This window comes from Mesoplodon mirus (genome assembly GCF_964341445.2).
Source record: "Mesoplodon mirus genome assembly, chromosome: 20".
NCBI classification, from domain to species: Eukaryota; Metazoa; Chordata; class Mammalia; order Artiodactyla; family Ziphiidae; genus Mesoplodon; species Mesoplodon mirus.
Genome location: NC_138996.1, coordinates 9,097,382 through 9,111,953, shown reverse-complemented (window position 1 = coordinate 9,111,953; position 14,572 = coordinate 9,097,382). Strand labels below are relative to the sequence as shown.

At 52.4% G+C, this 14,572-nt stretch overlaps 1 protein-coding gene across 3 annotated transcripts in view; it reads right to left on the bottom strand.

Annotated features, from left to right (window-relative positions):
- Positions 1-14,572, bottom strand: part of ANK1 (ankyrin 1) — a gene marked incomplete at both ends in the record, with an annotated part of 100,498 nt that overhangs the window by 50,830 nt on the left and 35,096 nt on the right. For all 3 annotated transcript variants that reach the window (XM_082608493.1, XM_082608494.1, XM_082608495.1), the window contains 9 exons: positions 1,789-1,986; positions 5,787-5,885; positions 6,426-6,524; positions 7,066-7,263; positions 8,641-8,739; positions 9,665-9,763; positions 10,179-10,277; positions 11,695-11,892; positions 14,327-14,425. In XM_082608493.1, the coding sequence (XP_082464619.1) occupies positions 1,789-1,986; positions 5,787-5,885; positions 6,426-6,524; positions 7,066-7,263; positions 8,641-8,739; positions 9,665-9,763; positions 10,179-10,277; positions 11,695-11,892; positions 14,327-14,425 (1,188 nt within the window). The remainder of the gene's footprint in view (positions 1-1,788; positions 1,987-5,786; positions 5,886-6,425; positions 6,525-7,065; positions 7,264-8,640; positions 8,740-9,664; positions 9,764-10,178; positions 10,278-11,694; positions 11,893-14,326; positions 14,426-14,572) is intronic.

The following is a 14,572-nucleotide window of genomic DNA, read 5'->3' as shown; positions in this document are numbered from 1 at the left end:
TTAAATGCAGCCTGTGATCAGCTCATCCCAGCCAGTAAACAGGGTGGAGGATCCTGCTGGGACCGAAAACCCCAGATTCTTGGAGGTTTCATCACAGCTTTCTCATGAGGCTGGTGATGCTCCAGCTATCTTGACTGACATGTGTGCATTCACGCAAAAATGCCAGGAAGGGCTTCCCTCCCCCGGAGCCCGCTCAGTACGCCCTACTAACCGTGGGGCAAACAGGGCTGCAGCTCCTTGTCATTGGAGCCAGTGGGCAGGCCCTGCCCCCTCTCCAGAGACTCCACTCGCCCTCCCCTGCCGTCTGCACTTCCCCCCAGGCTGATGGGAGGCCCAGTGGTGGTCCTCCCCAGCTGAAGCCTGCGCAGGCAGGTGGGGCTGCCCACATAAGAACAGGTCCTGGGTCGGTCACAAGCATCCAGGTGCCTTGCCTGATCCACAGTAACCTGACTGGTGAGTGTGGATGTGGATGAGTGGGGATGTCTCAGGGCAGGGCATCCCCGTCCTCCTCCTGGCTCACTTAAATGGCACCAGCGAGAAACCAAGAGTCCTGTCCAACATAATGGTCCTGCCCTAACAGTTCCCTCCTGGGGGTCACCTGTCCAAAGCTGTCCAGATAGAGCCAATGGATCCACACGCTTTTAAGAAATCTTAAGTTACCCTCAAAATGCTTGCCTTTCTGAAACTGTATTACGTTCATTTATCGTCTAAAGAAGTGACTCTTCATATCGTATGATTCCATTTGTACGAAATGTCCAGAACAGGCAAATTCACAGTGACAGAGAGTAGATTAGTTGCCAGGGGATGGGAGCTTGAGGGAAATGGGATGTGGCTGCTAATGGGTCTGAGGCTTCCTTTGGGGGTGATAGAAAGGTTGTACAGTTAGACGGTGGTGGTGTTCGTCCAATTCTGCAAATATACCAAAGAAACCACCGAATAGTACAGTTCAAAAGAGCGAATTTTATGGTACGTGAATTATATTTAAATAAAATTGTTGTTTAACAGAAGAAGTGACTCTTAGTCTTTCTTGGGTCATGCGTTCTTTTGAGAAGCTGATGAAAACCATGAGGATGTCACCCGGGAAACGGCTCCCATGCCCATCCTCCCACGTGCCAGGTACACCATATAGAGGGTTTCCTGCTCATACATCAACAGTCCCTGGACTGAGACTCCATTTAAGGGACAGGTTGGCACTGAAAACAATATCTTCCTCACAGAAAAAGAATATTTAGTCCCAGCTTACTTAGTACATTCCTGAATGTAGACACTGGCCTATATTTGGGAAAGCATGCAGTGGCTTTCAATAGTGATCTTTTTGTAGATTCTTGAGTCAACCTCTTTAGAAAGGACCAGCCAAAGCTTTGGCATCAGGTAGGCTTGGGGTCCTGCAATCTTGGAATAAGCAACCTTTCTGAACCCGTTTATTCATTTACAAAACTGAGATAAAACCTACACGGGGGGACTTCCCTGGTGGTCCAGTGGTTAGGAATCTGCCTTCCAGTGCAGGGGACGCGGGTTTGATCCCTGGTCGGGGAACTAAGATCCCACGTGCCACGGGGCAACTAAAGCCCGGGAGCGGCAACTACTGAGTCCATGCGCCACAACTAGAGAGAAGCCCGCACGCTGCAATGAAGAACACACACACACGCACGCGTGCACATGTGCACGCGCATCACCTGATTCAGAACCTGGGCACACAGCAGGTGCTCGATCCTGAGATGCAGTGTGTCGTCAGCTGACCCCCCAATGTGATTGAGTCTATAGGGATACCTGCAGATGCATGTTTACCTTGTTGCCCAGGTTGCCGTTGGCCTGTTTGGAGAGCAGGAGAGCCACCATGTCCGCGTGACCCTCCTGGGCCGCCAGGTGGAGGGGGGTCACGCCTTGCACGGACTCTGCGTTCGCCGAGCCCCCATACTGCAGCAGGTTGCGGGCCACCTCCATCTGGTTCTGCTTGGCAGCGATGTGCAGAGGGGTGTAGCCATTCTGAAAGAGAAGGGGCCACCGGAGCCTTGTTACAGGAGTGCTGAGTTGACAAGCTTAGCGCATGCCTTATGTTTTAGATCCTCTGAGGAGGGGCCAGGAGGCCTGGTTCAGGGCTGGTGTCACCCGGGAGGGCCACTTCAGTAAACAAACCAACCGACCGAGTCCACTTGGTTTGGAGAGGCTCCCAGAGCCAGCAAATGCCCTGCCCATTCTCTCCATCTATCTTCTGTGCACAAGGTGCTGTGTCCCCAACAGATGCTAGGATTCAACCAGGCAGCAGGCCTATAGAACACCCAGCAAGCTAGGCACACAAGTAAATGAAAGGCTTCCATGCCCTCTTTCCTGCAGTAAGAAACATGCCCCCCAAAGACAGTTCATAGATGAAAAGGAACAGAGACCTGCTCTCCTCGTGATGTTGGGCCAAGAGCTCCCCCTGGGCCTGGTGGCTTCAGGCAGGTGGCGTTAAGAGTACATGTCCCCAGCAAGGGACCTGGGGGTGTGGAGTCAGTCCTTGGTCTACTTTAACCGGCCATGTGACTAGGGGCAAGATCGTCAACTAGACTTCCTTTTGTATTTCTTAAGCCATTGTAAGAGGATAGTAACATCTACCTTGTTCTTAAAGTTGTTGAATGGATCAAATATGATAATATATGTGAAGGTGCTTTCCAAAATTGAGATATAAAATTAATAAACCTTTGTATGGTTTTGCAGTGCCCTGGTTCACAAATCTGTGAAGTCCGTTATGAGATGAGGAGATTGGTCCCACAGTAAATCAGCTACGTCACTGTGTAGTCTCTATTCAGCTGGCTTTCCTTTCCCCTTTGTCCTGGGAGGAAGACTTTCTCAATGAAGGAAGCAGTGCGTGGGAGCAAACTCCGTACCCCACTGCAGGCAGCCTACTTTGATCATCACTGTTGGAAACCACTTCCACCTACATTATCCTTTTTAAGCTTCACTGCAACCCACGTACAGCAAGTAAGACAGGCATTTTTATTACTACCCTGCTTTGTGGATAAAGAAGCCAGTTCTTGGAGAGGCTAAATGCCTTTTCTAGTGTCACATAGTAAGTGAAACAACAGAGAACCCGAGTCTGGTCTTGTGACTCCAGATTCCAGGTTCTTTCAACTGGAGCAAGATTCCACTTGGAATCTCCGTAAAATGCAGATTCTGGCTCAGACGGTATAGGGAGGCCCTGGACTCTGCATTTCCAACAAGCGTCTGGGTAAGGCTGATGTTGTCGGCCACAAAGCATTCAGGGCTAAGGGGGATGCCAGGCCTGAGGACCCCTGAGCAGGAGGACCCAGGAGTTTCCAAGCATATGCCCACCCAGTCCCAGAGCAGATGGCAGAAGGCATATGGTCTCCTGCCACGGCCAGCATCCTTTTGGCCATCCCACAGAACTGAATCTCCTTTGCCAGCCACTGCCTTATTGTGGAAACCAACATTTCTGATTCTGCCAGGATCCACTGATCAGGGAAAAGAAACAGAAAAAAAGGGGCTGACCAATACAGTAAAATCCCAGTTTAAAGCACTGGGGGACAGGGTGAGATCCATCTGTCTGCAAAGTAGATTCTGGGGAAAGGAAAGCTGTCATTTACCCAAGGAATTAAATTGAATAATAAAAATCATCCTCTCTGAGTAATTATGTAAGATGATTCATCCTACTGTTCCTCCTTTTAAATTTGATTATGTTATGAGAAAACATTAAATTCTTCGTAGGTTGTGTTCCCCTGACAAGATTGGCATTTTGACTGTAATAAAATTAATTAAACAAAATGAGTTTTGTACTGTATCAAAAGCGAGCAAAGAAAAGAGGTGTGGCTCAGTGGATCAGGCCTGAGATTTGGAGTCAGCCCCAGATGGAGATCCTTCTCTCTGAGTATCAGAGAATCTTCCGACTCCAGAGCCCAGGTCTTTTAGCTGGAACCGTGCTTCTCAAACTTGAATGTGTGTGAAATCACTTGGGATCCTGGTAAAGTGCAGATTCTGACTGGGGGGCCCCAGATTCTGCATTCGTAACAAGCTCCCAAGTCAGGATGAAATGGGGTGAGGCTGCTGCTCACCTAGGGTGCCTGACTGCAGCCTGCCTTCCATTCCCTGCATGGAAGCAAGGATTATTAGGACCTCTTACTGAACAAAGGACAGGAACTTGAGGACTTATTCACGTTAGTATTATCAGAAGTCCAGGCCACTTGGGCAATGGAGGATGTCTGCACTGGAAGAACGGCATCCCGTCCAGGTCAGGCTGCCAGGTGACCCCCAGTTAAAACCAAGATACAAGAACAACCATCAGTCTCAGATCAAGGACCAACCCCTGTGAGCTTTCTCCAAGCTGGGACTACAGGGAATGAATCACCTTCTGTAGGTGCAAGGACGAGGGGCAGGGAGGCAGGAGAGTCGGGGGTGGGGGGGGGACGCGGGGAAAGATTCAGGAACGGTGTGAGCCAGTCAAAGGCTCCTCTTTCCCAAGGAAATGAGCTCGTCCAAAGGAATGTGCACACTAGAGAGAGATCTGCCTAAACATTAAAACAACATTAGCATTAAAATTAGAAAGGGGTGGGTTTGGTTTGGGTGCAGAGAGACTCGCATGTGAAATTCTACAAAATCGCCAGACTGCTTTGGAAACTATTTTTTGCCATGGAAACAAAACCCATCTGTGCAGAGTTTGTGCTTGGATAAAGCTCCCTTTAAATACCATGAGCCTGGCTCTGATTTCTTTTATATAAGGAGCGGTGCGAGGAGGAGGGGAGTCCAGCGTTTTATTTTCAGAAGCAGGAGTAAGTCACGTCCCAGCAGGGCTGCACGCTGTCTACACGGTGATGTGGGCTCTGCTACAACAGTGCGGGACCAGAGCCCAAGGAGAAGGGGTGCCTGGGAGATGCTGTGTCTGCAGGAAAGTGAGGCTGTAAAATTCAGATAAGCATCCATTCTGAGAGGGGAAGGCAAACTGAAGCCCGGCCCTGACTTTCCCTGCGTCCCCATGGAAGTCAGCAGGTGTCGGCTGGAATCACACTCTGACCCACCCATGGCTCCCTCCTGCCACAGGGCTGAGCACTGGGGTGAGCTCAGGGACTGCGATGTCCTTTGCACCCAAGCCCTGCCCCCTCTCCTCGCCCCTCATCTGCATGGCCACCAGCCCCCTGGCCGCCCTCCCCTCACGGACCCTGCACACCTTCTCACCCCACAGGGGATGGCCTGTCCTCCCAAAATGATCCTCGCGTCTAGCTTTATCCCTGTACCTTGTACAGCGCCCTCTCAGCCCACTCGTACATAAGCCCCATCCACTCCCTACACTCCGGGTCCCTCAGGGGCGATGCACCCATGGCTCTGAGCATCTCAGGGGCTGGTGTGAGGGTGCATGCCAGCCACGCCTCAACGTGTAACGTATGTACAGAAACGGCACCATCTCAGAGCCGGAACTCCAGAGAGAAACAGATTTGGGGGAGACTCTTCGCACTCAAGACAGGTTCCTTTTTCCAGGGTTCTGGTGAGTTCACCCCCAGCCCTGAATATTCTCCAAGTGTGGCCCTGGTCCCGGAATCCACGAACACGCTGTACATGCTGACCTCTGACACCAGTTTGGGGTACACATTAGTTGTGTAAAACGAGCTCCACATCTGCGAGGTGACCTGTGGCTGAGAAGTGTTCCCCACTTCCCAGCCCGTTCCGGTCCCCAGTCAGCAGCCATCGCACTGCAGGTAATCGGGCTGCTTCTGCACAGCCCTCCCTGAGGGGTGGCGGTCGCCTGCTGTCCTGGGGTGGGGACAGGGTGAGGAGGGGGTGGGGACCAGGAGGCTTACCCAGGCCAGGCTGTGTGGGGAGCTGCCCCGGGGCAGCAGCAGCTTGACAATGTCCAGGTGGTTGTGGTGCACGGCGACATGCAGGGGCGTCAGGCCATTCTGCGGGGAGATGGACAGGGGACAGCCTTCACTCAGGGGACATCCCACTGGCCATGCCTGTGGCCCCAGGCAGCACCACGTGGGGATCCATATCACTTCTGTTACACAGGAAATCTGCTTGACACCATTTCAGAGCCAGTCTTGAGCTGAAGTCACTAAAGAACATAAGCAGCTGGACCTGGGCCACCTCCTCATTCCTGGGGGGGTCACCTCCTCAGTCTTGGGGTCAACGCCTCATTCCTGGGGTCACCGCCTCAGTCCTGGGGGTTCACCACCTCCTCAGTCCTGGGGGGGTCACCTCCATTCCTGGGGGTCCTAGGGGCTGATGGAGCAGTGCAGCACCCTCGCTCAGAGGGGCCGCCGGGTCTTTCTAGGAGGGCAAGGCCTCTGTCAGAAAGATCTGTCTCCCCAGAGGCCATTCTTCCTGGACGGCTGCCCATTCGCAAGGGGGACGCAGTCGGCTCGGGCAGAGATGACCACCCGGGTGCAGCTGCCCCTCTGCCCCGGCTCCACCCTGGCGGGAGGGAAGGTCAAGCTCACCTTCCCGGCGGCGTCTGGGTGCGCGTCATGCTCCAGCAGCAGCTGTACCACGCGCACCTTCCCGTACTTGGCCGCCACGTGGAGGGGGGTAAATCCTTTCTGAGGAGAAACACAGGCCGTCGGAACCGTGGGGAGGCCCGCCATCCTCCCTGGAGAAAGGCCCGCGGCAAAGGAGGCGTCCCACCCCGACTGGCATGGAGAGGCCAGTAGAATAAAGGGCACAGAAGGTGTGATCCCGCTGAGACGCCCAGAGCCCAGGGGGCTGCCACCTGCCCCTCTCGTGACGGAGTCAAAACCACTGGTGCTGTTATTTGACAGCCAGCTAGTTGAGGGCAGGGCCTGGGCCGCCAGGCTTCTCGCATCCCAGAGCCTGTCTGGTCTGGCCAGAGCAGATCCTGAGCCATTCCATGATAAACAGACGAAGGCTGGTGGCTGGATGAGAAACTACAGTTCACCTTCCCGGGGAAGGACGGGACACATCCGGCTCACAGGTGGCGGCCAGTCCTGTGGGTCCATTCCTCCCAGCAGCCCTCAGCACAGTCAAGGCAATACAGAGGAGCAGGTGGGAACGCCCTCCCCTGCCCCAGGCCCAGCTGGGACCAGCCTGCCGCTCTGGAGAATGGGAGGAGGAATGTTGTACCTTGGTCATGCACGCCTGAGACGCCTCCTTTTCCAGAAGGGCCAGGGCTGTTTCCACGTGGCCCTCTCGGGCCGCTATGTGCAGGGGAGTGTGCCCGGCAGTGGTGGCCAGGTTGGGGTTGGCGTCATTTTCTAGCAGGAGCTTCACCATGTTTGTGTGGCCAATGCGAGCTGCACAGTGAAGTGGGGTCTGGTCATCCTGGAACCCAAAGCAAAAACAAAGAACAGGGAATGCTAAGGTCACCTAACCCAACTCTTCATTTTATAAAGAAGGCAGGTGAGGCCCAGAGAGGTTAAGTGACTTTCTCAAGGCCACACAGCTAGTAAGAGGAAGAGCTGAGATTCAAATCTCTGAGTTATGGGAATCAATATGTTCTATATTATTTAATCCTTATAACAACCTTTTAAGTTAGTTGTTATTCCTACTTAATTGCCCAAAGGCTCAGCCTTCCCATCTGTAAAATGGGAATAATGGTATTGACCTCATAGGGCTACGGTTAGGATCAAGCAGACAGCATGTGTAAGATGTTTCACACCACGTCTGGCACAAACTATACATTGTGGTTGCTCTTATGGGCAGACCTTGGGGACATTGTGGGCTCAGTTCCAGACTACCGCAATAAATTGGGTAACACAGTAAAGCGAGTCACATGAATTTTTTTGGTTTCCCCGTGCATATAAAAGTTATTTACACGCTATTACACTCCATTAAGTGTGCAATAGGATTATGTCTAAAAAACACACTTACCTTAATTAAAAAATACTTTACTGCTAGAAAAATGTTATTCACCTGACAACGCGGGGTTGCCACAAAACTTCAAATTCTAACAAACACATTATCTGCAAAGCACACTAAAGCGAAGGGCAATCAAACGAGGAGAACTGTACTGTCTCCCGAGGCCTGTCTAAGCGTCCACTTGTCTTTCTGTCTGAAGGCTACCCTGGTTTTCTCTAGGCCAGGGACTATGGGAGGGTCAGACCTGGGGAAAGATGACTTTTCATCCCAGCTTCCGCTCCCCCCGCCCCACCCCTTCCAGTTTCCTGCGGAAGCTGAGGGGGTCAGTGGGCAGGGTCTCTGTGTTACTGGGCCCAGCTGGGGGCCTGCCTCACATGGCTCAAACCCAAACCACAGTCCTGACACTAAACAGAGGCTCTGTGGTCTGTGCGGTAGGAAAGCCTGATCCTGGCCAAAGCCAGATTGCAAACTCAGCAGCTCTTCTTACCCTTTGCTCGCTCAGTCCCTCAGAGATGCCTTTTACATCGCGGGGGCATCTTGATTTTCACCGGCAACCCTTTCTTCAAAAAGTTGCTTCTCTTCTGATACTGTGACTGTAACCACCACGCAACCTTTCAGCGCCCCCCCCAATACTGTTTCTTGGCCTTTTGTTGATGCCAACACATCTCTGGGCTTCTCAGAACCCTTGCAAAGCAGAACCGGAGCGTGTGCTGCAGCCAAGCAGGTGTGACAAGGAACCTCGGAGCCACGAGCCCTGCAGCCTGGTCTCTGATCAGGGAGGACTGCTCCTCCTGCGCCTGAATTGCTTCCGTCGGGATCCCTCCCATCTCCAGAACTCACCTTGGCCTTGGCATTGACTTTGGCTTTGTTCTGGAGCAAATATTTGGCCACTTCCGTGTGTCCTGCTCTGGCTGCCATGTGTAGCGGGGTCTCCACTTTCTGTAAAATAACAAAATTATGGAAGTGTTAACACCTGCTGGGTTTCCAAAAGGGCACACACAGAGCTCCGCAGTGCCAGACTGGAGTAGCTTGGCGGGCATTCATCCAAGAGGTGGTGTTGTCCCAGCAAGCAACTTCAGGCTTTAGTCTGCTGATGCCTGGTGTGTGTGTGTGTGTGTGTGTGTGTGTGTGTGTGTGTGTGTGTGTGTGTGTGTGTGTGTGTGTGTGTGTGTGTGTGTGTGTGTGTGTGTGTGTGTGTGTGTGTGTGTGTGTGTGTGTGTGTAAGATACACTTAAAGGTAAACCCCAGAGCTAAAAGACACAGACCTACTAGAGAATGGACTTGAGGATATGGGGAGGGGGAAGGGTAAGCTGTGACAAAGTGAAAGAGCGGCATGGACATATATACACTACCAAACATAAGGTAGATAGGTAGTGGGAAGCAGCCGCATAGCACAGGGAGATCAGCTCGGTGCTTTGTGACCGCCTGGAGGGGTGGGATAGGGAGGGTGGGAGGGAGACGCAAAAGGGAGGGGATATGGAAACATATGTATATGTATAACTGATTAAATTTGTTATAAGGCAAAAAAAATAAAAATAAATTAAAAAAAATAAAAGAAAAAAAAAAAAAAAAAAAAGGTAAACCCCAGAGCTAAGGAATGTTTAAAAACATACATGTATTCCCAGATAACACTCACAGAAGTTCCCAAATGATCGTCCAAAATAAAACCCCCAAGACTTACAGAGGGGTGACACGTTTAACTGGGAAAGCGTCAGTACATACAGTCGTCCTCCCCCAAGTCCGAAGCGCCTGCTATTCTGAGAATTCTACCTCTGTCCTCGAGAGGAGAGCTTGGGATCGCTGGCAGATGCTCGCCTCTGAGCCCTCCATCCACAGGAAGGGCTTGCGCTCCCCACGGACTCACCACATTGGAGACGTTGGGCGATGCTTCCCGCTGCAGCAGGCTCTTCACGATGGGCAGGTGCCCCATGAAGGAGGCCACGTGGAGAGGTGTCAGGCCGGACTGGAACAGACCAGACAGGAGTGAGACGGGGGAGCCTTTCCCGCTCCTCCGGACACACAGCCAGATGGATCTTAAGCTTTCCTGCCTCTAGGGGCTCCAGAACAGTCTTCCAAGGAAAGGGAGTTCTATGAAATGGGTCTGCTTCCAGGAAAATGGCCGGAGGGGGAAAAAAACCACCGCAGGGTGATTCCACCCACATGTACAACTCAAAACATTTTGCATCTGACCTTGGACAGCTCCCTGAGATCTGACACCAGCTCCCAGTCTTAGCGACCCCTGATGTATTCCTCTGCGAGTTCTAGACTAGCACACACACACACACACACACACACGCAGCCACAAAGAACAACTCTCAAGATGGCTATTGGAAGAAGGCCCGTGGAGACCGTCCACTCGCCTGCGGAGTTTCTCCTACCTCAGTAACAGCATCGATGGAGGCCCCCGTCTTCAGCAGCAACTCCATGACGCGGATGTGGTTCTTCTTGCAGGCGATGTGTAAGGGGGTAAAGCCATTCTGCAGCCCCACACATAGGGAGACAGGCAAGCGGGGGCTCACACTCAAGCCCAAGGAACACCCAGACCACCCTCCTGATGAAAAGGCAGCCCCTGCCCAGCCTAAACGTCAATCAGTGAGAATCACGGAAGAGGCGGGTGGCTCTCACTATGCACCCGGCGAGGTCCTGGATATGTTGTCTGTAAACCCTTTTTCCACATTTAGTCATATTTTTGGAGGCACTGAAAGACCCTGCCGTGTAAAGTTTCCTTAAGGGGAAATTTACAATAAAGAGAACTGCTGTGAAGCACAGCACGTTCCCTGAAACCGCCGTGCGTTTCTAGTCAAATGGATTTCTGTACCTCAGCCCCGCTCGAACATGATACGCTAGGGTATAAACTCCACCAGGGCAGGGATTTCTGTTTGTTCGCTGGGTTTTGCCTGTCTGCTTGTTTTTTTCAGTGCTTTAACCCTTAGGGCAGTGGTTCTCAACGTGAGGGGAGGGGATTTTGACTCACCACCCACCCCCCGCCCCGGGGACACTTGGCAATGTCTAGAGACGTTTTTGATTATCACAAGGAGAGGAGGAATGATATTAGCGCCTAGTGGGCGGAGGCCAGGGATGCTGCTAAACATCTATTCACGGGTCAGTCTCCCCACAACAAAGAATATCGGGCCCCAAATGTCAGCAGTGCTGAGGTTGAGAAACCCCGACTACCCCAGACAGTGCCTGGCAAGTGGGGACTGCTCGGGGAAAGCTTTCTGAACAAATGAATGAATCAATGAATGAATGAGCCATCCTTGCGGCCTGGAGGCTGTCCCGCCTTCTAAATTCTCCTCCTCTGGGAATGGGCGGAGGGGAGATGGCGGGTGTGGGCAGGCTCCTTGCAGCACTCCGGCCCTGCCAGCAACTTCCCCGGGAGCCCCTGGCCTGGGGCAAGCGAAAAGAACCACAGTCCCAGAAGGGAATCTGCTTTAGGCCTGAACTCACCTCTGCTCAAGCACCATGACCACCGTGGGCCCCTCTGCAGAGGAAGGATGCTTAGCTGAGCCCATTTCACTCGCCCCCAAAGCAGATCAAAAAGCCAGGCAGTCGCTAGAAATCACCAACCCTCAGCTCTGGGCATGGACGGGAGTGACATCCCGCAGACCTACCGCACACACTACTTGTGAGTCAGGTGTCCTGGGCCCAAACCCACCCGGACCTCAGCCTGTTACGGGGGCTCGGTCATCATGTGTGGGATGTGGCAGGGAGTAAGGTCACATCCGCCTGTGCGCTGCCATGCCCTGCGGGCCTCAGCGCCCCGCCCCCCGACACTGTGCCCACCCTGAATCTCCAGGGTGGCTCCAGGCACCAGTGGGTACCTCCCCCGGGGGCTCAGCCATGCAGCTCTGGCCCTAGCCCCTCTGGCACCTTCTCCGATAGCCTCCCACTCACCAGGGCTCTGGAGTTTGGTTTGGCCCCTTTATCCAAAAGGACTTTGGCCACCCTGTGGTGGCCGCAGTGGGCGGCCACGTGGAGCGGGGTCAGGTGGTCCAGCGTGATGTCGTCTATCTCTGCATTGTATTGCAACAGGAGTCGGACGCAGTCAAGGTGGTCTCCCTGAGCCGCCATGTGGATTGGGGACAAGCCATTCTAGTGAAGAGGGAAAACAACCAGTTGCAAAGGAAATGAACAAGGAAATTCAAGGCAGGCAACGATTCCAACCTCACTTCCCACCTCCTCCCTACACAGGGCTTCCACGTGGCTCCCAGGTGAGACTGGTTCATTCCGGCCTCCGCGTTCCTGCTGGTCTCTGATTGCAAACCTCCTTCTTCTCACCCCGCCAAATCCTCCAGGCCAGCTCTAGCCAGGCCCACCTCTTCCACGAAGCCTCCCCTGGCCACCTTTCATTCCTGTGGGCTTTCCTCATCTGTACCCCTCACTCAGACGGTACTTATATACTTGCCGAATTGTTTTCTTAATTAACTTTTCAGGTGTATGTATCTTCTCTCCTTCCTTAGAAGCTTCTTAAGATCAGTGACTGTGCCTAGCATCTCTTACACACCCCACGCACGCATGTAACACACACAGTGGTCCTCAATCAGTGTGGTCTTGAACGAATGAATGATGCTAAAATGGAATTTGGATCTAAAACCCTCCGTTCTTTGTCCCTGACAAGTGCACATCACTTTAAAAAACTGTTAAGGATCCTCACTGTTTCTTTTTTTTTTTTTTTACATCTTTATTGGAGTATAATTGCTTTACAATGGTGTGTTAGCTTCTGCTTTATAACAAAGTGAATCAGCTATACATATACATATATCCCCATATCCCCTCCCTCTTGCGTCTCCCTCCCACCCTCCCCATCCCACCCCTCTAGGTGGTCACAAAGCACCGAGCTGATCTCCCTGTGCTATGCGGCTGCTTCCCACTAGCTATCTATTTTACTGTTTCTTAAATAGCAACTTATTTCAAACAATTAAAGACAGAGAAGACTAACTCACTCATTCATTCAGACATTAATTCAGCAAATATTAAGTGATTAAAGTGCACCAGGTATGGGATAGGCTCTGGGGAAACAGAACAGACAAAATTCTAGGCCAAGGAAGCTGGCAGACTAGTAGGTTAAAGATGGGGAAAGAGATACATTGTTGCCACTCCGCGTGGTGACATCAGGAAGGCGTGATAAAGCACAGAGGAGCAGGGGAGTGTGGAGTCATGATGGGGTCGGGGGGACGTGGGGAGAGAAGGCTTCCCAGGGAGGTGATCCTTGAGCTAGGACCTCGCCAGGAAGATGACACAGGAAGAGCATCCCCGAGAAGGGAATGGCGTGTGCAGTGCCACAGAGGCAGCCGCCCCGGGACCCAGGGAGCTCCATGCAGGTAAACACGCGGGAGGCCACGGGCATAGAGCTGGACTCCAGGGTCAGGCAGGAGCTGCATCATGAAAGCCCCTGAGCGAGGAAACTGGGACGTTAGGTTTTAGCAAGAGACAGGTGAAAGAAGGATTTTCAGCGAGGGAGAAACACAATCAAGCTGCATGATGGCTATTGTTAGTGTTTGAATTGAACTGTGTCCCTCAAAATTCACATGCTGAAGTCCTAAAGCCCGGGACCTCGTGATGTGGCCTCATTTGGAAATAGGATCACTGCAGATGTAGTTAGTTAAGATGAGGTCACTGGTGTAGACCTTAATCCAATATGACTGCTGTCCTTATAAAAAGGGGAAATGTACACACACACACACACGACAGCCTGGGCCGTGAACATGACCCAGATTTCAGAGAGCTCCACTGAACACTCACATGATGCTTGGTCAGGGAATAAATTGCTTTTATGGTGTAGAATCTTACGACAGGGAGCTGCACACAGAAAACCTCGGGAGTGACCATGGGTGGGTCTGGTCTCTGCCTTGCTCTGCTCTGACCACCTTCTAAATTCACCCCAAGAACGAGGCAGTGGGTCTGGAGGCGGTGTAGACCAGGTAGTCTGACAGCTTTAGCCCCAGTAAGACTCAAGACCTCATATTAGAACTGAGGGCCGGGCTTTTGCTCTGGCCCCGAAAGGACCTTGAGAAGAACCGTTTTGTTTTCTTTTCAACATCATCCAGTCCGGCCCAGGCTCTGAAGACTCCCCGAGGGCTTAGTTCCTGTCTTTTCTGGAGCCAGGGTAAAAGAGATGAGGCCTCATCTAGAGCTGTACAGACAAATGACAGCCCATGGGACAACTCCAGCCTGCTGCCTGTGCTTGGCAATAAAGTTTTATTAGAACAGGGCTGCTAGTTTGCACATTATCCACAGCTGCTTCCCCACTACAGTGGTAGACTTGAATTGTTGTGACATTGACCAGGGCCTGCAAAGCCTAAATATATTTACTATCTGGCCCTTTAGAGAGAAAGGGTGCCAACCTTGATCTAGATATAATTAGAGCTGAGTGCCTCCTGTGTGACAGACATTGGGGTCAACGTCACACACACTGGCTGAGTTAGTAGAATTAGCATCTCTGTTTCTCAGAAATGGGATTCGACCCGGGTCGGCCTGACCTGGAGCCCTGCCTAAGAGATGCTCCTCGGAGAAAGGAAGCTCGCACCTTGGTTTTGGCTTGGATGGGCGCCCCGTGGTCCAGCAGGATCTCTGAGATTCGCAGGTGCCCATTCCGAGCTGCACAGTGGAGAGGTGTCAATTCATCCTTTAAAAGACAGTCAAAAAGAGAAAGCCCCAGAGGCACCCATCAGAGGTCGCTGGAGAGAGGGCACCTGTGGCATCATTCCAGCCGGAGAGGCACGAGAAGGCTGCCTTAAGGACCTGCTCGATGGAGCAGTCTGGTCTCCAGCTG